General features: G+C 50.9%; 2 protein-coding genes across 4 annotated transcripts; both read left to right on the top strand.

Moving 5' to 3' along the window:
• Window positions 1-1,317: 1,317 nt before the first annotated feature.
• On the top strand, window positions 1,318-5,331 carry LOC124671127 (pyruvate dehydrogenase (acetyl-transferring) kinase, mitochondrial-like). 2 transcript variants are annotated; one of them, XM_047207550.1, is made up of 7 exons: window positions 1,318-1,569; window positions 2,189-2,248; window positions 2,735-2,996; window positions 3,394-3,574; window positions 3,789-3,936; window positions 4,696-4,900; window positions 5,064-5,331. In XM_047207550.1, exons 1-7 carry the CDS (start codon window positions 1,333-1,335, stop codon window positions 5,120-5,122), a joined length of 1,152 nt encoding a protein of 383 aa, XP_047063506.1. In that variant the 5' UTR covers window positions 1,318-1,332; the 3' UTR covers window positions 5,123-5,331. The 2 variants fall into 2 exon arrangements, with proteins under 2 accessions (XP_047063506.1, XP_047063507.1); XM_047207551.1 differs by lacking the exon at window positions 2,189-2,248.
• Window positions 5,332-7,431: 2,100 nt separating this feature from the next.
• On the top strand, window positions 7,432-22,536 carry LOC124674328. Of its 2 annotated transcripts, none has more exons than XM_047210365.1 (3): window positions 7,432-7,720; window positions 14,323-14,331; window positions 20,853-22,536. In XM_047210365.1, the coding sequence occupies exons 1-3, from the start codon at window positions 7,489-7,491 to the stop codon at window positions 21,797-21,799; spliced, it is 1,188 nt and encodes a 395-aa protein (XP_047066321.1). In that variant the 5' UTR covers window positions 7,432-7,488; the 3' UTR covers window positions 21,800-22,536. The 2 variants fall into 2 exon arrangements, with proteins under 2 accessions (XP_047066321.1, XP_047066319.1); XM_047210363.1 differs by having other exon boundaries at window positions 14,314-14,331.
• Window positions 22,537-23,472: the final 936 nt, after the last annotated feature.

Here is a 23,472-nt window from a genome sequence, read left to right as displayed (position 1 = left end):
GCTCAAATTTGTTTAGATATTGTTGTATTTAGATCAATGGTAAGAAAATCAGTAATCGTTAACTGCTCCGTCGGCTTAGGAATAGTAAATAATCGGAATTTGGACGATTAACTGATTTAATCGTCCAACTATTAATCGGTTCAACCTACACAAATTAGCATCCAAAACGTATGTATAAGAAGTAAACGAATAGTATATGGGTCTTTATATGCATGCCCTACTTCTCTAGATCCAAAAAGCACATTAAAACATGTATGCTTCTCCTTTATGATATAATCTTCTAGATCACGAGCGATAAAGGAGCCACCATCCGCCTCCATGTTCATTCCTTTCGCTTCTCCTCCTTTGCACTCTAAATTTTCTTATCTTCCAACACCTATTCAGGTACTATCTCTCTTGCACCTCAACCATCTACCCTATTTCATGGTCCTAGAGCTCTTCGACGAGCTCCTCAAGGCGGTTGAGAACCTGTATCCATGGTCTAGTCGGAAACGGTGATGATTTGTTCAATGACGGCAGGAATCGAGCTCCTAGAAGCGAGAATCAAGCTGGAACTTCGCAAACCTACTTGATTTGGGCGAGGCAGTGGCTGCACGGGCCATATGTGTTGAAATCTTGCAATTTTATTGACCAAAGTAGACTAATTAATCAGGAACATTCCTAATAATCGAGCTGTCAAAACAATTAATCGGCCTATTAATCGCCGATTCAGCCTAGTTTTTGAACAGTGATTTAGATATATATATATATACTCCCTCCGATTCATATTAATTGACTTCAATATGGATGTATCTAGACACATTTTAGTTCTACATACATCCATATTAGAGTCAATTAATATGAACCGGAGGGAGTATATAAATACATCTGTATCTAGAAAATGTTGAGCAGCTTTTTAGAAAATGATTGGGTATAAATAAAATATTTTGCAGAGTTTAAATTAATTTTTATTTGGAGATCATTTTGAAATTTTCATTTAGAAAAGCTGGTCGGATTCTCCTCGGATCTATATTCCCAAATCACCATGGATAAGCTCACGGGATTGGACCAGCTCCGCTAAAGCCCGGATACCATCCGCACGATCTAAACCCACTCACTGACACGCCGGCCCCACCTACAGATACCGTTTCTTTACCTCCCTGACATCCTGGGCCCACCGAAGATCCCTTTCCTCGTTTATAAGGCGCGCCCGCACAAACAAACGCCCATCGCCTTGGCCACACAACGCAAGGCTTCCTCCTCTCCTGATGCCGCCTTAATTAGCCTCCTCGCGCTCCAATCCTCCATTCTGCACGGCGATTCTCGGCGACCGGCGGCGGCGGCAGGCGGACGATGGCGTCGGAGCCGGTGGCGCGCGCGGTGGCGGAGGAGGTGGGGCGGTGGGGGAGCATGAAGCAGACCGGGGTGAGCCTGCGGTACATGATGGAGTTCGGGTCCGTCCCCACGGACCGCAACCTGCTGCTCTCCGCCCAGTTCCTGCACAAGGAGCTCCCCATCCGCATCGCCCGGCGCGCGCTCGAGCTCGACTCCCTCCCCTTCGGCCTCTCCGCCAAGCCCGCCATCCTCAAGGTCTCCGCCGCCGGTTAATTTTGATTTCATATTCATATGCTCGGTTGGAATTGCGGCTGGTCGCTGTCCTAATTAGTGTCACCACTTGTTTCCTCCTTCTGCCCGCCTAGAGGATTTTGACATGTTTCGTTCTACTAGTACCTTTGCTGATTTTTTCGCTCAGCTTTCTTGGGGATAATCTCGGTCATTTTTATATCTTACTATAGTAGAATGTTTGCCGGAATCATTTTGAAATAGGCTAGCGGGCGGAGGATTTGGTTTTTACTTTTGTCGGGGGCCGGGGAATGGAAATATGGAATATGAAGAAGATACTTGTCAGTGTTTCTCGAACACACCCCTGTTTCAGTATTTAACATGTTTATTCTGTACTGATGAAAAACGATACTACCATACCTTTGTCGGAATCCTTTTAAAATAGGCTAGCGGGCGGATGTTTTCGTGTTTACTGTTTAGATTGGGTATCCACTTTTTGTCAAGGGAAATGAAATGCAAAGAAGATACTTGTCACTGTGTCGGTGTTTTCTCCAACACACCACTGTTTCAGTATTTAACATGTTTACTCCGTGCTGATTAAAATCGATACTACTACTATACCTTTGACGGAATCCTTTTAAAATAGGCTGGCGGACGGATGTTTTCGTGTTGGGAAATGGAATGTGAAGAAGATACTTGTCACTCTGTCGGTGTTTTCTCCAACACACCACTGTTTCAGTATTTAACATGTTTATTCTCTACTGATTAAAAGTGATACTACTATACCTTGGTGCTCTCGAGTCTTGAGGGGCCACCTGGTGTATTGTTCACTCTTATTCTTCTTTTTCCCCACTTTGATTTATATTCAGCGTGTAAAGTTACTGTATGATAAGGAGGAATGTTTGGAGATTCCTGGTTGCCAACTTGTTTACACTTTTCTACAGGAGTTGGGGTGGGATTAGCTCACTTTTGTTCTTAGAGTATGCTTAAAGGTTTTGTTGTGCTGTCTCCTTGATCTTGATCACGATGTATACTAGAAGAATCTGAACCCATGGAAGAGTATATATTTTACTGAACAAATCTCAGAGCTGAAACTAATCTTGCATACTACAGCTGGACTTCTAAATTCCTGAAGATTTTGAGCATCTTTTTGTGAGACTAATGGTTGGTCTGTTCACTGTTAATTGTGAAGGTGAGGGACTGGTATATGGACTCCTTCCGCGACATCCGATATTTTCCAGAGGTGAAGAACCGGGACGACGAGCTTGCTTTCACACAGATGATTAAGATGATCAAAGTGCGGCACAATAATGTGGTTCCGACAATGGCTTTGGGAGTGCAGCAGCTGAAAAACGAGCAGTTCAGCTCAAGGAAGCTTCCCCCAGGATTCGATGAGATCCACGAGTTCCTTGATCGGTTTTACATGTCAAGGATTGGTATTCGCATGCTGATAGGTTTGTGAGCTTGGTACTACTCTTCTCTCTGGAGCTATTTTATTTTTTATATTGATGATGTACTAAAAGATAGCTTTTGCTGTCTCAATTCTTGTCATGCTATCCTCAATCTTGCTTGACATTTGGAACAGATTATTGGTTATCTGAATTTTTCTAATATCTACTGTAGTTCAGTAGCACACCTTATATTTTTGGTAACATTATATGCGGTTACTTGATTTCCTTGTGCTCAAGTGCTACATCAACTAAATACACTGCTCCAGTGATATTATTAAAAATGAAAAATGGTAAAAACTGTTTACCTGATGTGTAAGTTCTGAATCAAATGATAGATAAAAAATTCAAGTGTTAATTGTTCGATGGTTGTTCTGAGTTACACCAACTTCCTTAATTTCAGGGCAGCACGTGGCTTTGCATGATCCTGAGCCAGAGCCCGGCGTCATAGGCCTCATCAATACAAAATTGTCCCCCATACAGGTAGCTCAAATTGCTAGTGAGGATGCACGTTCCATTTGTTTGAGGGAATACGGGTCAGCACCGGACATCAACATTTATGGAGATCCTAATTTTTCATTTCCGTAAGTTTCAGAATTTAACTCTGCCAGTTTCCTTGGTTTGTCCTTGATTAAATCATGCGTTAGCATTATCTCCTCTATCCTGATATCTTATTGTTCAGACGGGCGTATGCTTGTGTTGTCATGAAGCAGTTTTTTCATAATCTTTATTTTGGAACTGGCCCCCCCTGTTACTGCACTGCTAACTAACTAACTGCTTGTACTTTACGATGTGCAGATACGTCGCATCACATCTTCATCTCATGCTGTTTGAACTGGTGAAAAATTCCCTTCGTGCTGTACAGGAAAAATACATGAATTCTGATAAAGATGTCCCCCCTGTCAGAATTATAGTTGCTGATGGAACAGAGGATGTTACTATTAAGGTATGAGCTCTGTGGCATCACCTAGCATCAGTTTGGTAAAATCCTAGGCTAAAGGGTATAAAACCAGTTACTGAAACGTTGTACTTTGCAACTATGTGCAATGGCTGATGAAACTTCCGCGGATACCCTATATGAATTAGCATCTTATGTTACTATTTGGTGGCATGAATGCAGTAGTAAATTACTCAAATTCTATTTGAATAGTGGGATTACAACTTGGCTGACAAAGTTATTGATTAACGCGGACCGCTTAATGCAAGTCTAAAGACAAACACCATCTGAATGGATGTCTAAAGGGAATCTCTTATTTGAAAAATATCTAAAGCCAAACTACCATTTCAGTGCATGTCTATTGTCCATATCTAGTGATTTTTGGCAGGTGCAAATTGTCTGGTGCACTTCTTTCAAGTTCAGTGCCAAACTAGGACATTTTAATTAGCTCAAGGAACAATAGTTTGTTAAAATGTTACTCTATGGTGGTATTGAATGAAGCATCACACACTATTTGTTCATGGGCATGTCTGCTCTCCGGTGACATATCGTTACTGTCACTGAACAGGGCTCCAGTATTAAACTACTAGACATCAAACTTCTAAGTGATATATCATATATATGTTTTTCTTATGCTAGTAGTTATAACCTGTTAAGGGGCAACATTAAAAAATATGAGACCCATTCCTATCAAAATAGATTAAATATTCAACATGAAGAACCATCCCCAAGTGGTGTTTGAGCTTCTTCAGTGCTTTGGTAATGCAGGTGAGTGATGAAGGTGGTGGAATACGAAGAAGCGGTCTCCCTAGAATTTTCACATATCTTTACAGCACCGCTAAGAATTTACCTGATATAGAGGGCCCTAGTGAAGGCGTAACTATGGCTGGATATGGTTTTGGACTTCCAGTTAGTCGCCTTTATGCACGATATTTTGGTGGCGACTTACAAATAATATCCATGGAGGGATACGGTATGCTCATGTTTCACTTTATTGCTGTTTCTTTCAGCATGAACCTTGAACTATAATCAATGTTTAACTGAAGTTTCACATATATATTTCTGCTTCAATCATCACCATGTGGTACAGGCGCACTTTCATGTGGCTGACCATTCTTGCCTTTTGTGCTACGTAGGCACTGATGCTTACCTCCACTTGTCACGGTTGGGAGACTCGGAGGAGCCCTTGCCCTAGTGACCTCTCTGATCTGATACAACATCTGTAATTAGGTTGCTGCTTATTGTAATTTGCGCTGGTTTGCAAATATTGCTTCAAGGGCCAGCCAGCCATAGCTGTTAACCTTGTTATCTTCTAGCTACAATGCTTTCATAATTTCAGTTTTTTTTGTGTGCCTCTGTTGCATAGTTTGGCACTGTTTCTCATGAGCACAATTTTCTGCAGTACATAGTTTCAGACTCGCAGGGTAACCACAGATGCTATCCTACCCAACAAAAAATATTTGCTTTGTAATTAGCAATATTAGGACTAGAAATTGTATGTTGTATGCTTTCACGCAGCTCTTCATGTCATTATGTGTCTTTACTCTTTTCATTCGATGTACTACCAAGCCTCCTCCTCCTCCAGGGAGCCGCCGAGGAGGGTGGGTGGGTGGGGGGGGGGGGGGGACCTAGATCCCAAGCCAACCAGCCCCACCCTCCTGCCTCCTCCCATCTCGATGTCACCATGAGGCGCGGACAGGCCATCGCATGGTGGCGGCGATGTTGGCCGACCACCGCGGTGAGACGGCTTACTCGTGCGGAGCAGCGCGTGAGGTAGTTGTTGTGTGGAGGACAACAACCCTCCATTATTTATACCGTGGAGGTTCGTACCCAGGGCGGTGGCGTGCCTACTAGTGGGGATTGGTCGTCTTCCTTGGCCTTGTCGTTGGTGCCATCATCTGGTTCGAGAGACCAGATCTAGGTTTCCCTTGGAGACTCTACTTTGCGCGAAACCGGTACCCATCTCACAAAGGCCAGCACCGCCATGGCCGGGGGGGGGGGGGGAACCTAGATCCCAAGCCAACCAGCCCCCACCCTCCCGCCTCCTCCCATCTCGATGTCACCATGAGGCGCGGACAGGCCATCGCATGGTGGCGGCGATGTTGGCCGACCACCGCGGTGAGACGGCTTACTCGTGCGGAGCAGCGCGTGAGGTAGCTATTGCGTGGAGGACAACAACCCTCCATTATTTATACCGTGGAGGTTCGTACCCAGGGCGGTGGCGTGCCTACTAGTGGGGATTGGTCGTCTTCCTTGGCCTTGTCGTTGGTGCCATCATCTGGTTCGAGGGATCAGATCTAGGGTTTCCCCTAGAGACTCTACTTTGCGCGAAACCGGTACCCGTCACACAAAGGCCAACACCGCCTATTTTTACGTCTTATTGATTAACTCACACAAAGGCCGGGTCGAGCTCGACGGGACGGGGGCGGGGCAGGGCGGGCGGCGCCGGGGCGGAGCGACGCGCGGCGGGCGGGCACGGGGCAGCTCGGGCGCGGGCGCGCGCGCGGCGGGCGGGCGCGGCACCGGGCGCGGGCGGGCGGCGCTCGGCGGGGGGAATTTTATAATATACCATACTTTTCTTTGATTCTCTATTATTTACCACATGACCACCAATATACCACACTTTTCTTTGATTCTCTATTATTTACCACATAACCACCACCTGTCATTGTCACTGACATGTGGTGGTCACATGACAAATAATAGAGAATCAAAGAAAAGTGTGGTATATTATAAAATATCCCCGCTCGGCGGGGGGCGGGGCGGCGCGACGGGGGCCCTGCCGCTGGTGGCCGGCCGGGGAGAGCTGGTGCCCTGCCCAAGGAAGAAGAAGACATGGGAGAAAAAAAAGGGAAAAAAAGAAAAAATGACTGACAGGTGGGTCTTCTTGGCATATTTAGAGAATATTCCATTTTACAGTTTTCGTATATGGGGTCTGTTCTGCGCCAGCGTTTTTTCGACCCGTAAACGCGAGTTCGGGGAACTGAACTCCGGGTTTTCAGTTCACGTTTTTACAGGCTCTGTTAGAGATGCTCTAAACTTTGAGAATGTAGGTCCGATGTTGGTATTTTGGTGGCTGATATCAAGGTTTGGTGCATCATTTCTCGTCACCATCTTTCTACCACGGGAAGAGAAATCTGAATGAGGCGACGCATAACTTACCTAACTCAAGTTTGTTAGCTGATTCTACTTGTATTTTCAATTCTGTTGTCCGGAGTATTGTGAGTTAATCAATAAGTCGCCTATTTTTACGTCTTTCCCCAAAAAAGAATCAATAAAGCGTCTATTCTCTGAAAATAAGAAATTTAAGCTTTTATAATACGTTTAATTAAATAGTTTCCGTGCCAAAACACCACCTCAGAGTGATTTCCATCTCCAAAACTATCTGACGTGTTGTCTTGTCAACAGGCATATCGTCGTTTCCCTTGCGAATCCACGCCAAGTCAGCCGGCCGCCGCAAATCAATTCGCAATTCACAAACGCCCCGTACGCCACTACGCCCCGAAGGCTCACGCACCTCTCCGCCGGCGAAATCCTTCGGGGGCGCAGCGGCGGCCGGCGATGGGGGAGTTCGCGGCGGCCAAGACGTCGGTGTGGTGGGACATCGAGAATTGCTGCGTCCCACGCAGCTGCGACCCGCAGCTCATCGTCCAGAACATGAGCTCCGCCCTCGCCGCCGCCGGCTACAGAGGCCCCATCTCCGTCTCCGCCTACGGGGACACCAACGGCATCTCCCAGCCCGTCCTGCACGCCCTCTCCAGCACCGGCGTCTCGCTCAACCACGTCCCCGCCGGTACGGAATGATGAATAAGTCATTGTATTCTGGTCTTTGTGGAGCTACTGCAGCACACATGGTCCTTTGTGAAGGACTGTCTGTTAGGCTGTTAGGATAGGATAGCATCCCCTGATCTTTGACTGCTTTTAGGGGCATCAAGGACGGGTAGTTAGCATCTTTTAGACTAGCATATTCTGGCTGGCTGGCAGCTATAAATCTGTAACCCCGTGTCCTCAGTCTGGTATGGCATTTGTGTGAGATGTGTGTGAAATAAACCAACAAAAATTGCCCCAACTCTCCTAGTGTCATCCTCTTCTTCATGAAAGTGAGGCTAGAGATACTAACAAGTGGTATCAGAGCAAGGTTGTCTTGCAGCCTGAGCATCTCCTGCTCCTCCCCTTCACAGGGAAGGGAGCAGCCCCAACCGATAGCAGCCTCAGCTGCCCCTGGTTACTTCCTCCGTCCGGGTTGTCGAGCGGCAGCTCGTCGGAAGCAGCCGCTCAGGCCACGGCAGCGAGCCATGTCCGACGGCCACTCTCAGCACACGGCTACCTCCGGCACGCGGCGTCGGCAGGGAGGCCGATCGCGCCGCGGCGGAGGAGCGTGGAACGAGTGGCCGCGGCGGCCGCCGCGGCGAAAGCAAGGGCATCGAGGCCGGCGGCGGCGGAGTTGGCGGCGGCCGGAGCGGAGGTAGAAGCGGCGAGGCGGCGGAGGCGGCACGTGCGGCGGCGGCGGAGGTCGAGGTGCTGCGCGGCGGCCGCCAACGGCTCCGTTCCTGGCGATGGCGGCGCCGACGCAGCGGCGCGCCACGGGCGGCGCGGCCGGGCGGCGCGGTGGGCAGCCGAGCACGCCCGCGCACCTCGGGATGGCGCTCCCGGAGGAGGCGCGCACCGGCGGTGGCGGGCCGGGATGACCAAGACCGCGGCCTCTACGGGGTCCGGACGGTGGTCGTGGATGTTGGTCCCGGTGTTGGGTGGCCTACCCTCACCAAAACCAACTACGTCGAGTGGGCCGCGATCATGAAGATCGGGCTCCGAGTGCGGCACATGTGGGAGGCGAGCCCACGACGGCGACGTCGACCATCATGAGGATCGACGGGCGCCGGACGCCCTCATCGCCGCGATCCCGGCCGAGATGCGGTTCTCGCTCTCCCACAGCGGACCGCCAAGGAGGCTTGGGACGCCATCGCCGCGGCACGCATCGGCGGCGGCCGTGCTCGCAAGTCCACACCTGCGAGGCACTTCGCAAGGAGTGGGAGAACCCGGCCTTCAAGCCGGTGAGGACGTTGATGACTTTGCTCTCCGTCTTAACACTCTACCGCAGAAGATGGTGCGGTTCGGCGATGACGCCTACGACGAGGAGAGAGGCTGTCGAGAAGCTCTTTCGCTGCGTCCCGAGAAGTACAAGCAGATGGCTCGCTCGATCGAGTCCCTGCTGGACCTCTCCACCATGACGATCGAGGAGGCGATAGGTCGCCTCAAGGTCGTCGACACCGACGAGCCACAGTCTTCGTCGGGGCCCATCACCACCGGCGGGAAGCTGCTCCTCACTCGGGAGCAGTGGGATGTCGGCCACGGTGACGAGGAAGAAGGGGAGCCTTCTTCCTCGACGAGCGGCCGCAAGCGCGGCAAGCCACGCAAGGCGCGGAAGGATGGCCATGCCAAGGCGCAAGGTGATGCGGCGGAGGCGCCGCCGGCAAGCCCAAGCCGGCAAAGGACGACGCCCGCCACAGCTGCGGCAAGCTTGGTCACCTGGGCCAACGAGTGCGGACGACCACGACGTGGCCAAGCCCACGTCGCACGGGCGGGGAGGAGGAGCCGGCTCGTTCATGGCGCATGCCGCATCGAGTCTGTCTCCGGCGGCACCGACCGCAGCGGCTCTCCACCGTACCACTCTCCTCCACCTTGACGAGCCGAAAGCACACGCCCTTCTCGGCGATTGCTCCGGCAACGACAAGGCTGGCGGTTGGTGCCTCGACACCGGCGCCACCCACCACATGACCGGCCGACGAGTTCTTCGCCGAGCTCGACTCCGACGTGCGAGGCTCCGTCAAGTTTGGGGATGCCTCCGCCGTGGAGATCAAGGGCGTCGGTTCCGTCATCTTCGCCGCCAAGACTGGAGAGCACCGGCTGCTCACCGGTGTCTACTACATCCCCGCACTGAGGAACTCCATCATCAGCCTGGGACAGCTGGATGAGAACGGCTCCCGCGTGCTGATCGAGAGCGGAGTTCTGCGCATATGGGATCGCCACCGTCACCCGCTTGCCAAGGTAACCGGAGGCACAAATCGCCTCTATGTTCTTGATGTGCAGGTGGCACAACCCCTCTGTCTCGCCGCTCGTCGGGAGGACGAGGCGTGGCGATGGCACGAGCGCTTCGGGCACCTTCACTTCGAGGCCACGAGGCGGCTCGGTACCATGGAGATGGTGCGAGGCATGCCGTGCCTTGACCATGTGGAGCGGTTCGCGACGTCCGCGTTGTGACGAAGCGAGACGACTCCCTTTCCCCGGCCAGGCGAGCTTCAGAGCCAAGGAGAAGCTCGAGCTCGTGCACGGGGACTTGTGTGGCCCGGTGACACCGGCCACACCAGGAGGACGACGCTACTTCCTGCTGCTCGTCGATGACCTCTCCCGCTACATGTGGGTGGTGCTCCTCGGCAGCAAGGGAGAGGCAGCGGACGCCATCGAGCGCTCGCGAGGTTGCTTGCGGAGGCGGAGTGCGGCCGCAAGGCCGCGCGTGCTTGCGTACCGACAACGGCGGCGAATTCACATCGGCCGGGTCGCGTCGTGCATCGCGCCGAGGAAGGCATCCGGCGCCACTACTCCGCGCCTTACGGCCCGCAGCAGAACGGCGTCGTCGAGCGGCGCAACCAGACGGTTGTGGGGATGGCTCGGGCCCTCCTCAAGCAGAGAGAGATGCCGGCTGTCTTCTGGGGAGAGGCGGTGCTGACGGCCGTCTACATCCTCAACCGCTCGCCTACTAAGGCGCTTGACGGCAGGACGCCGTACGAGGCTCGGCATGGGCGAAAGCCGGCGGTCTCGCACCTGCGGGTCTTTGGCTGCCTCGCATTCGCCAAGGAGCTCAGCCACATCGGCAAGCTCGACGACGGAGCACTCCGGAGTGTTCATTGGCTACTCGGAGGGCTCGAAGGCCTACCGCATCCTCGACCCCAAGAAACAGCGTGTGCGCACGTCGCGCGACGTCGTGTTCAACGAAGGGCGAGGGTGGGCATGGGGCAAGGCGGTGGAGGACAGCTCGACTCCAACGTATGACGACTTCATTGTCGAGTACGTCCACTTCGAGGCAGCCGGGGAGTAGGCGGCTCTTCTTCAACAAGCTCGCCTACCTCGGTCCCCAAGTCTCCATCGACCCCGGTGGTTGCTACACCACCACGGCCGGCGTCACCACGTACTCCGAGCACCGGCGAGTCACTCCTCCGGGCACGTCTACACCGGCTCATGTTGAGCACAGCCCGGTGGAGTTCGATTCCCCGCTCTCTCCACGATGGGGAGCGCATCGACGCGTATCATGGCGGCGAGCCGCTGCGGTACCGTACGATGGAGAACCTTCTCGGCGACCAGCCGGTGCCGGGACAGGTGCCACGCGACTCGGAGGCGCAGCTGCGGCTTGCGCGTGACGACGGCGAGCCTCGGTCCTTTGCGGAGGCCGAGAGAGACGCAGGCATGGCACGCCGCCATGCAGTTGGAGATGGATGCGGTCGAGAAGAACCGCACCTGGCAGCTTGCTGACCTCCCTCGTGGTCACCGCGCGATCACCCTCAAATGGGTGTTCAAGCTGAAGAGGGATGAAGCCGGCGCCATCGTCAAGCACAAGGCTCGCTTGGTGGCACGAGGCTTCTTGCAGCAGGAGGGGGTCGACTTCGACGATGCCTTCGCTCCCGTGGCACGGATGGAGTCCGTGCGACTCCTCCTTGCGCTCGCTGCCCAGGAGGGCTGGCGCGTCCATCACATGGATGTCAAGTCCGCCTTCCTCAATGGCGACTTGAAGGAGGAGGTCTACGTGCGGCAGCCGCCGGGATTTGCGATTCCCGGTCGGGAGGGCAAGGTACTCCGCTCGCGCAAGGCTCTCTATGGCTCGCGGCGGGCACCACGGGCGTGGAATGCCAAGGCTGGATTCCACGCCGAAGGCAATGGGCTTCAAGCAAAGCCCGCACGAGGCGGCCGTCTACCGACGGGGAGTTGAGGAAACACCCTGTTGGTAGGCGTCTATGTCGACGACTTGGTGATCACCGGCATCAAGGATGCAGAGGTGGCGGCGTTCAAGGAAGAGATGAAGGCCACCTTCCAGATCAGTGATCTGGGGCTCCTCTCCTTCTATCTAGGGATCGAGGTGCACCAGGACCACTCCGGGATCACGCTTCGGCAGACCGCCTACGCCAAGCACATCGTTGAGCTAGCTGGGCTCACTGGATGCAACCCAGCCCTCACTCCAATGGAGGAGAGGCTGAAATTGAGCCGCGACAGCACGACGGAGGAAGTGGACGCCACACAATACCGGCGTCTTGTGGGGAGCCTTCGCTACCTTGCCCACACACGGCCGGACTTGGCCTTCTCCGTCGGCTACGTTAGTCGCTTCATGGAGCGACCGACGACGGAGCACTCGCGGTGCTGTGAAGAGGATCATCCGCTACATTGCGGGGACTCTCGACCATGGCCTCCACTACCCTAGGTGTCTCGGGGCGGCGCACTTCGTCGGGTACAGCGACGGCGACCATGCCGGCGACATCGACACCGGCAAGAGCACGAGCGGGATCCTCGTCTTCCTCGGCAAGTGCCTCGTGAGGCGGCGGTCGATCAAGCGGCAGGTGGTGGCCATGTCCAGCTGTGAGGCTGAGTACATAGCAGCCTCCACCGCTTGCACTCAGGCGCTCTGGCTCGCTCGACTGCTTGGTGATCTCCTTGGTCGAGACACTAGACCAGTGCAGCTCTTGGTGGACAGCAAGTCTGCTCTGGCCCGGGCAAAGAACCCCGTTTTTCATGAACGGAGCAAGCACATTCGGTTGAGGTACCACTTCATCCGAGACTGCTTGGAGGAAGGGAGCATCCATGCAAGCTACGTCAACACCACGGATCAGCTCGCAGATCTGCTCACCAAGCCTCTTGGGAGGGTCAAGTTCCTCGAGCTTTGCTCCCGGATCGGGATGGCTCAGCGCTCCCGCAAGACGGCGTACAAGACTTAGGGGGAGAATGATGAATAAGTCATTGTATTCTGGTCTTTGTGGAGCTACTGCAGCACACATGGTCCTTTGTGAAGGACTGTCTGTTAGGCTGTTAGGATAGGACTGCAGCACACATGGTCCTTTGTGAAGGACTGTACTGTTAGGCTGTTAGGATAGGATAGCATCCCCTGATCTTTGACTGCTTTTAGGGGCATCAAGGACGGGTAGTTAGCATCTTTTAGACTAGCATATTCTGGCTGGCTGGCAGCTATAAATCTGTAACCCCGTGCCCTCAGTCTGGTATGGCATTTGTGTGAGATGTGTGTGAAATAAACCAACAAAAATTGCCCCAACTCTCCTAGTGTCATCCTCTTCTTCATGAAAGTGAGGCTAGAGATACTAACACGGAACCCCTATCCTCACCGAAAACTCTGCTCTGGTCCCCAATCTTATCGCTTCGTCAGCGGTCTACCTCTCGCCCGTGAGAACTGGATGGCGCCGTTTCGTCTGTCTCTTGGATTTCGGGGCTATTTGGTTCAGACATATGCTTCCGTGTGATTATGATTGATGGATCTGGCGCAATTTGGGTCGATAATAGTGGAATCTTAGGGTCTTGGAGTTCCCTGCTTTAGGGTGTACTTCGTCTAATTGATTTTATAGTGAATGAGTGAGCTTAATGGCTTTGCGGAATAATGTTACTCCCTCCGATTCATATTACTTGACACTAGTATGGATGTACCTAGAACTAAAGTAGGTCTAGATACATCTATATTAGTTGTAACTAATATGGATCGGAGGGAGTATTACATTCACGCATGAGTGGTTCCAACACGCGGGTTGGACCTGCCTCATGTAACACATCACAACTCGGCTCAAGCTCACCTAAATGAGTTAAACGATGCGCAACCCCTGGTTGCTCACCTGTGGGAGTGGCACACCTTAACCTTCAGAAGAAGAAACATTAACACATTCACCTTCTTTAGAACACACCAGCTCAATGAACGGTCCACTCTAGAGGACGTAAACCCATGCACCGCACGGGCACAGTATGACTCAATGATTCTTAATATTGGTTTTCTTTCTATTTTCCTTGGGGCTTATCCAGGCATCCAAATAAGTGAGGGTTGATTGCAAGCATGTGTGAATCACAAATACTCTTATGACGAGTAACTGATTTCTTCGTTTCATTATAACAAGTAGCTAGCGAGATTTTGTGATTAGTTATCATTTCCCTTTGTCATGTACTCACGTCAATAGTTGTATAAGATCTTTTCCGGTTCGAAGAATGACCCAGCTTACCACTATAGGTCTGTATCTGAAATATTATTCTTCAAGCTGGCAAACGTTCTGCTCTGATGGCATTGCATTTCGAGTTACATGTCTAACAATATATATATGCAAGGATATCTTCTCATTTTGTATTGTTTCCTAGAGAATGCAGGCGTTAAAGATGCAAGTGATAAAACACAGCGTTGGGTATCGATAGTAGCTAAACGAAAGTCAACTCTATACGTCTCGGCTCTGGCGACGAGATGGGCGATCCTGCCCGACCGCCGCCGCCGCCACCGTATGAGAGTCCATCGATGCGCCGCAAGGCGATGAGAGAGTCCGTACGCATCACGCGTCGCTCACGGAAGGAGGGGCCTGGAGGAGTCCGGCCCGAGTACAAGTTGGGAGAGGCGGAAGCTGCCGCCATAAAACCAAGTCAACCAGCAAACCTAGATCATAGTTCCGATCCACTAGATTGTTTGATTCCCATGAAGAGCAAGGCGGTGGATCTAAAGGGAGCGAAGATGAACCAGGAGAGGGCGTGCGGGATCATGGCTGGAACAGAGCAGCGGCGTCGGGGCGGAGCCGCTGGCGGCGGATCACATCCCGGGAGTGCACGCGCGGCGCCAACTCCGGTGGGACTGCTAATGGCGGCGCCGGGGGGTGGGGGCGAACAAGGGGGACTCGATGAGAGGCCTACCCGCCCGAAGCCCTCCGGTGGTGTCGGGGCAGTTCCGCTGCTGCGCCAACGGGCGTTCCTGGAGGCGGAAAGAGATGAAGCGGATGCAGGAAATTGGGACGGCGGAGACAATGACGATGCGTCAGGGTTCAGGCAAGGTGCAGCTGTGCAAGTCTGTGGCATTGTGGACATGGAGGATGATGTACACCTTGAATTTGAGGAGGAGGATGAGGAGATGGAGCAGAAACCAGATGAACCTGTAGGTTGGATGCTTGTTGCAAGGTATATGGCCAATTTTAAACCAAATACAAAGGCTATGTTCACCTTTTTCACTGAGGAAGCTTGGCATCTACGAACACGCATTGACTATGCGGAAAAGGGGCGAACATCTACATGATTACTCTGTATTCAAAGGGAGATTATGATTTTGTGAAGAAAGGAGGGCCTTGGACTTTCAAGCGAGAATGCCCGATAGTGAAGGATTATGACAAATCCCTGCAGCCATCCGAAATTAAATTGGATGCGATACTGTGTGGGTACGTATCTATGACGTGCCGTTTGAGAAACGGGACGAGCCCGGGGTATGAGGTACGGTAATGGTTTGGGTGAGGCGTTGGAGGTCGATGTTCCGAGCATCGGAACCGAAGAAACATGGATTTTTGCGGGTCGTGGTCAACCTGCCATATGATAGAAGATTGCGGACGCAGATATCAACAGGAATCAAAGGAAAACCATGGACAAACAAGGTGTTCAAGCTGAAATATGAGCGAGTGCCTTACTACTGCTCACATTGCGGCTTTATGGGTCATAAGAAGGATGAGTGCGAGAAGAAGAAGATGGGTACCCCTTCCCTGGATTATGATACTGTTGAACTGAGGTGTAGCCCGTATAAGAAGTTTGAGTACCGCAGCCACTCCATTCCCGCACCAGGACACCCATCAGCTCGGAAAGTCCTGAGTTTTTCCGGCTTTTGGCAGCGCGGAGTCACGGAAGGTTTTCAGCCAGGAGCATGATGATGTATCTAGGAGGAATCGGGGTATGGCTGCTAGTAAACGGACAAGCCCGGCTTCCTCCGATGAGATGCCCCCGACTGGAAGATGATATTATCCCCGGCGTGATTGATGCGTACGGGAACCGTGTTGGCCAAGATACGACGGAGCGGGAGGAGGAGACACGCCTTGCGGCCAAGGTCGAAGCAATGCAAATGGATACACACGAGCCCGGGTACGAGTGTTAAACCTTTGTGTGTTCAAACGCAAGGGAACCAAATCTCGTCGAAAGACGCTTCCCCGCCATTAGTAGAGTTCCCGGATGAGGAGGAGGAAGCAGCTGTTGGCCATACGGACCGAGGTCCGAGTCACTATGACTAAGGATATGCTCGCGAAGCTCCAACAAGCACAAAGCCGAGCACACCAAGTGCCGCAAGAAAGACAGATGAGCCAAAGCTTTGGCCCTAGGCAGAAGTGACATGATACCGGCCTTGCGGGGTCCGTCTAGTCTACGAGTCTCTTTTGGCTCGGTAAATGATGTCTCTATGCGAGTCGCAGATCATCGTATTGGGGAAACGGGCCGCGGATGAACAGGAGGTGCAGGGGGAACAGCTGGACCTATCCCTTGGTATGAATTATGGGCGGAAGAAGAGCGGGGGCACTCCGAAGAAAGGAAGAATGCGGGAGAAGGAGTTGGAGCCGGGCCGGGCAACGTCCCGTGGCGCATTTCTATTCGAGGAACAAGAACCGGGCCCCTTCCGGTCATAAGCTAACAGGCCACCTCGACGAGACCGAATGTGTGGTCTCGTCGGGCGCAATGAATTGTGTGTCCTTCAATCGGCTGGGGTGTGGGAAATGCTCCGACAAGTGAGAGATTTAGCTGCCATTTCCCAAGTTTGGAGTCTTCGTATTTTTTTCCTTTGTGAGACTAGACAGAATAAAAATAAGATGCGCCGCTCGCGCCATAGATTAGGTTTAAAAGGTTTTGAGGGTTTTAGTAGCGATGGTCTTAGTGGTGGCCTTGCTTTATTTTGGCATGAGAGTATCTGTGTGGAAGTTCAGGCTATAAATAATAGATATATTGATGCGTATGTTCGTGAGTCCCCCTCTGCTCCACAATGGCGCTTAACTTGCGTATATGGTGAGCCACGTGTTGAAGATCGCCACCTTATGTGGGATACTGCGAGAAATTTAAAAAATGTTTCGAACCTCCCTTGGCTGGTTTTTGGGGATTTTAATGAAGCGCTTTGGCGGGAGGAACACATGTCTAATACACCAAGGCCCGTTAATCGGATGGAGGCTTTTCGTGAGGTTTTGTTTGATCGCAATCTAACCGACCTTGGTTTTTCGGTATTCCGTACACTTATGACAATAAGAGAGCCGGTAGAGCAAACGTGAAGGTCCGTCCGGATAGGGCGGTGGCATGCCCGAGCTTGGCGTGATTTATTCGAAGATAATAGGGTCCAAGCACTGGTTTCGCCGGTCTCGGATCATTGCCCGATCCTTGTTAAGGTGTCGCAGGAAGTGCGCTCTCGTTCCAAAGCGACCAAAGCGCCAATATGAAATTTTCCGGGAAAGGGAGGTCGAGCTAACGGAAAAGATTGCTAATGCCCGGAAGGAAGCGAGGCAAAAAACCGATCCGCGTGATATCATGTCCGGCCTTGACCGAGGTTATGGATGATCTTCGGGCCTGGAGCAAACGGAAATTCGGAAATGTTCCGCGAGAGCCGGAAAAGACAAGGAAGGAACTGGAAACTTTGCGGCTTAATAACGCCGACCAAAGAGATATCCGTGGGGTTAGTGATAGGATGAATGAGCTCATGTACGAGAGAAGAAATGCTTTGGTTACAAAGGTCTAGAGTGAGTCTGGTTAAAAGAAGGTGATAGGAATACCGGATTCTTCCACCGCAAGGTCGTATGGCGAGGCTAGGAAGAATAAAATCAAGAAGCTTAAAGATGTCGATGGTATTTGGAAGGATGTCCCCACCGATATGGAGCGCATGGCTACTTCCTACTTCCAAGAGTTGTTTACTAAGGATCCTTCACTCAATGCCGATCTCCTCGTGTCTCTTATACGGAAAAAGTGGATGGGATTATGAATGATGATCTATGCAAGGACTTCACCGAGGAGGAAATTAGCGATGCTTTATTCCGCATTGGGCCTCTAAAAGCTCCTCGGTGTGGATGGCTTCCCGACAAGGTTTTACCGACGCAATTGGGCTACCCTGAAAGAGGAGGTAATAAATGGTGTGAAACTTTTCTTTCTCACTGGCCATATGCCAGAGGGCATTAATAAGACAGCTATTGTCTTAATTCCAAAAAATAGTGATCCTGAGACACTTAAAGATTTTAGGCCTATTAGTTTATGCACAGTTATCTATAAGGTTATTGCTAAATGCATGGTAAATAGATTGAGACCAATATTGGGTGATATCATTTCCATAAATCAGAGTGCGTTTGTCCCTGGTAGGCTTATTACTGATAATGCCCTAGTTGCATTCGAGTGTCTGCATTTTATCGAGCATAACATAAATCAGGACAAAAATTTCGTGCATATAAGTTGGACCTATCCAAAGCATACGATAGGGTGGATTGGGATTTTTTAAAGAAAGCGATGGTCGGATTGGGTTTCGCTCCCGGTGGATTGACTCGGACAATGGCTTGCGTCACCACGGTGAGTTACCAAGTAAAATTTAATGGAACCCTATTGGAATCGTTTTCGCCTTCTCGTGGTCTTCGACAAGGTGATCCTCTATCCCCCTTTTTGTTCTTGTTTGTGGCCGACGGTCTATCTTACTTACCGCAAAGGGAAGTAACTACAAATGGTATTGTTCCTATCCAAATTTGTCGCCGGGCTCCGTGTGTGTCACACCCGTTATTCGTCGATGATAGTTTGCTATTTTTTAAAGCACGGGAAGCACAGGCAGTCAGGGTGAAGGAAGTGTTGGATCTGTATGCCACAAGCACGGGTCAGTTAATTAATCCGGGGAAATGCTCCATTTTGTTTGGCGAGTCGTGTCCAGCGGACACCAGAGTAGTGATCAAGGAGACCCTCCAAGTTACACAAGAGGCTTTTGAATCCAAGTACCTTGGACTACCCACCCCGAGGCAGAATGACAAAGGGGAAGTTTCAGAGTTTGCAAGCAAAGATGGCACAGTATTTGATTGAATGGGATGATAACCAGCAAATGTCTCAAGCGGCCAAAGAAGTACTTATAAAAGCCATTGCTCAGGCGCTACCTGTTTATGTCATGGGGGTTTTCAGATTACCAGCGGGTTTATGTGACGAACTAACGAAGATGATTCGACGATATCGGTGGGAGCCGAACACGGAAAGAGGAAGACACACTTGGATATCATGGGATATTATGCTAAGGCCAAAGGATCATGGTGGCGTAGGGTTTAGAGACATGCGTCTCTTCAACCAGGCGCTTCTCGCTCGGCAGGCTTGGAGGCTCATAAACGCACCACAGACACTTTGTGCCCAGATCCTTAAAGCTAAATATTACCCTGATGGTGCTCTGCTGGATACAGTTTTTACTGGTAATGGCTCGTCGTCCTGGCTGGCTATTGTTCATGGTCTTGAGCTCCTAAAGAAAGGGATGATTTGGTGCATTGGCAATGGTGCTGCGGTCAGGACCTGGAGGGATCCCTGGATCCCTGGCACGGTGAACCATAGGCCAAGTACTGCACGCGGGAGATGCAGATACCGTTGGGTGGCAGACTTTCTTGAGGCTGATGGTTGCTGGAATGAGCCAAGACTGCGGCAATATTTTTCAGAGGAGGACGTTGTGCAGATCCTCAAGATACAGACATCTAGAAGAAATGAAAATGACTTCTTGTCGTGGTACCCGGATAAACGTGGAGTGTTTTCAGTCAAATCCGCCTACGGATCGGGTTTAGATGACCGGATGATGCGGCACGGTAGGGGAGCGACAAGTTCAAGACCCACGAGCACTCGGCCATGTTGGAAAGTGATCCGGTCTTGTCCAATACCCCCTAAAATGAAAAATCCGGCATGGAAAATATGCGCAAATGCTATCGCCACACAAAGCAATATGTATAGGCGAAAGATGGCGACTACGGCCATCCGCCAAGTTTGTGGTACGAAGAAGAGGATTCCTTTCATATCTTTGTCCGATGCCCGCATGCCGAAGCCTTTGGGCGGCTATGAGAGAAGTGTGGGAACTACCCCCTGATGAGATGCTGAAGAACACAGGCAGAGAATGGCTGCTACAGCTGCTACAGAACTTGACTGAGATACAGCGCGCTATGACATTGATGACCATCTGGCGCATATGGCATGGCCACAATGAGATGACTCATGACAAGCCATGTCCCTCTATTGAAGGATCGCGGCGGTTCTTAGTGAGCTATCTTAACTCCCTCCTGATGATCAAGCAATGGCCGGAGAAGGACGTGGCTAAAGGAAAAATGGTCATCTCGCATGACCAAGGGTTTAGAAAGGAACCAAGCTGGGACCAACATAAATGGGGCTAAGAACCAAAGTTGGGTACCACCCGATCGAGGTAAAGCGAAGCTGAATGTTGATGGTGCCTATGATCCGGCGAGTGCAGGTGCAGGCATGGTGCTCAGAGATTCTTCGGGCAGGATGATCTATGCGGCTTGCCGTCATCCGGGAGCGAGCTGCCGTGATGCCACAGAGGCTGAACTTATGGCCATCGAGGAAGGCCTGAAACTGGCGCTTCAGTGGTCGAATCTGGAGTTCAGCTTGGAGACGGATTGCCTAGAGGCCCTGGAGCTGATAAAGGAAAGAACGCCTAATCTATCAGCTTATGCCTTCAGAGTAAATGTTATTCGAGACCTAATCCGGGAAAGGAATATTTATATAGCTAAGATTGGCAGAGTGGCTAATGGTGTGGGTCACTCCTTAGCTAGGATGGGCAGAGTTCAGAAGCGCACTGCATTTTGGCTTGCAAACTTCCCAGCAGAAGCTGTTGCAGCAAATGCTCTTGATTGTAATCCATCTATGATCTAGTTTAGTCCTTTCCCCCGCAAAAAAAAAAAAAAAAGATGCAAGTGATAAGAAAATCTTGGTTGACATGCTGTTCTGGGCTCTTGACAATCCTCCACCAGCAAATTATCTGCTCATCTCCGGTGACCGGGACTTCTCTAATGCCATTCATAAGCTTAAAATGAGGCGATACAATATTTTATTGGCAAATCCTCCAAATGTGTCTCAAACCCTTATTGCTGCAGCAAAGAGTGTTTGGCTCTGGAAAAGCCTTGTCGCTGGAGAACCACCATTAGCACAGTCACCATACATAAGCAGCACATCAAGTGGCAATAAGGTTGATTTGGATAAGTCAAAGAACATAGTTTTAAGTTCATCAGACGCGACTCAAGTTACCAACCATGAGGTGCCGAATATTTTGTGCGATCCTCAAAGCGATGCCAATGGCAAGGCAGATAAGAAATCTGAAGTTGAGCAACCTCGAGAAATGAAGACAGACAAACTGTCCAAAGCAGCAAGGAGAAAGCAGCTGAAGAGGAGTAACCCTGGGGGAAGCGAGCTTACTAAGCAAACTGTTTTCAAGAAGTCCAAGAAGTCCAAGAAGGCCAAGAGAGCTAAAAGGAAGCGCTTGATCTGCTTTAGGTGTGGTGATAGACACTGCGCTGTAGAGTGCACCTTTAGCGGTGACTGTCAGTGGTGTGGAAAACCTGGCCACAAGGACCTATTGTGCAGAGAGAACCCGCACAGAATTGTGAGGCGGATTCCACATTACCGACCAAGCCAAGGGCAGGGGATGATCTGCTTCAAGTGCGGTGTTGTTGGACACTGTGGTGCCAAATGCACCTATATCGGTTCCTGCGACCATTGTGGCCATTTAGGCCACATGGAGAGTGTGTGTAGACAGAACCCTGATAGCATCATTAAGTGGGAGCAAGTACAAGTACATGCAGACGGCAATGCTAAGTCCTTTCAGGGGTCGGTCCACATGACTGTTCATGCTTCTTAGCTGCACCAAACTTGGGCACCGTCCCTGGGGTGCTTCTTGCATGTGACTCCTGCTGTACCAACTCCATCCCTGACTTCTGCGGCTCCTGCACTGCCACATACAGCCACATACAGGTGTTGCAGCTTCTTCTTCCCCAACTCAATCTGGAGTCTGTGCCATGCTGACTTCTGTGTGGTTGGGTAAACCAGACGTGGTGCCATGATCGACATCTTCAGCCCTTTGTATTGCTACGTCTCTTCTAGCTTACCGACCAATCCTGGTAAGTATCATCAAGTGGGTACTTCTCAGCTGCTTCCTGATTGGACACAGCCCCCACATATCGGCGTTGCTGTTTCTTCTACACCAGCTCAGTATTGAGTCTGTGCCACCCAACTGATGTGTCATGTGGTAAACCAGACGCCGTGCATTAACTGACATCTTCATCTCTTCATCCTCCTGCGGCTGTTCTAGCTTACAGACCAGTCCTGGGTGGTCAGTATCATCAAGTGGGTACTACACCGCGTGGGAGCCGCACACCCTGTAATGCCGATGTTCCCTGTTCGCCGCGGGGATGCCGCAGCACCTCGCCGCCACATGAGGGAAGGACCTCGCCGCCGCCGTCACCCTCTGGGCTTTGCCCAGCGGTGAGCTCCGGCGGCGGTGAGGGGATGGAGAGGACAGGCGAGCGCCGCCGGAATTTACGTGGGACAGTTTCGTGTGGCTCGCCCTCTTTTCCGTGGGGTAGTAGTGATCACAGGCTCGAGTGCCATATATGTTTTGCAGTGGAATGTTTGCTCTCACATTTGTCTAGGATCTGCATACTTTCGATTGTCTCATCCGTGTCCATATAAGCATGTTTATGGGAGGTTTTGCCAATTTTTTTAGTGGAATATTGTTGTTTTGAGCTGGAGTGTGTGATAGCATCTCTGCTTGTGCATAGCCGGTATTACATCATTGCTGAGTATTTTCACTCGCATCGATCTCCTAATTCCTATTTATGCTCAGTTTATTCTCTTGCTGCATCTTGTTCCTCGACATGTACTTACTGTTACTAAAATTAGATGTGACGTGAAAGTTCTCATGCCAATCCTTCTATGTGATAAATGATTTCTTATAGTATGTTAGGTTTTCTCTACTGAGATCATGATGGCTGTGTGCATTCCTTGATGCAGAGGCCGGGAGGTTCTCCCTTTATGGAAAAAAAAAACATGAGGTCACGTTTTCATTAAATACATCAATTCCAGGTGGTGTTTATGTATTTCAGCCTAAATGCTTTGCTAATACAGCTCAGGGATGAATACCATCCCTATAATTTTGCGTTTATCTCTGCAAAGAATCCACCTGATATTGATGGCCCTCTAGTGAAGGCGTAACTGGCTGTATATGGTTACGTGCTTCTAGCCTTTGGCCTTTTTACTCGATATTTTGGTTGCCGCATGCAAATCATATCTGTTGAAGGATATTGTGCGCTAATTATTTGTGTAGGCTGTACAGTTTTGGTATCGTTGAGTTTTTGGCCTGCTTTACGTTATGGTTTTGGTATCTTTCGCTGTAGCTCAGAATTTTAGTTTTCTTCTCAGGTTGTTTTTGGTTGTAGAAGACTTATGTTGTTTTGATGCCTTCTTAGTACAAGATGATGTTCACTTGGGTTTGATTTGAAAATGTTTCACTTCATTTCCTGATATTCAGTTGAC

The sequence above is a fragment of the Lolium rigidum genome, chromosome 7 (assembly GCF_022539505.1).
Source record: "Lolium rigidum isolate FL_2022 chromosome 7, APGP_CSIRO_Lrig_0.1, whole genome shotgun sequence".
NCBI classification, from domain to species: Eukaryota; Viridiplantae; Streptophyta; class Magnoliopsida; order Poales; family Poaceae; genus Lolium; species Lolium rigidum.
This window is presented reverse-complemented; position numbering and strand designations above follow the sequence as displayed.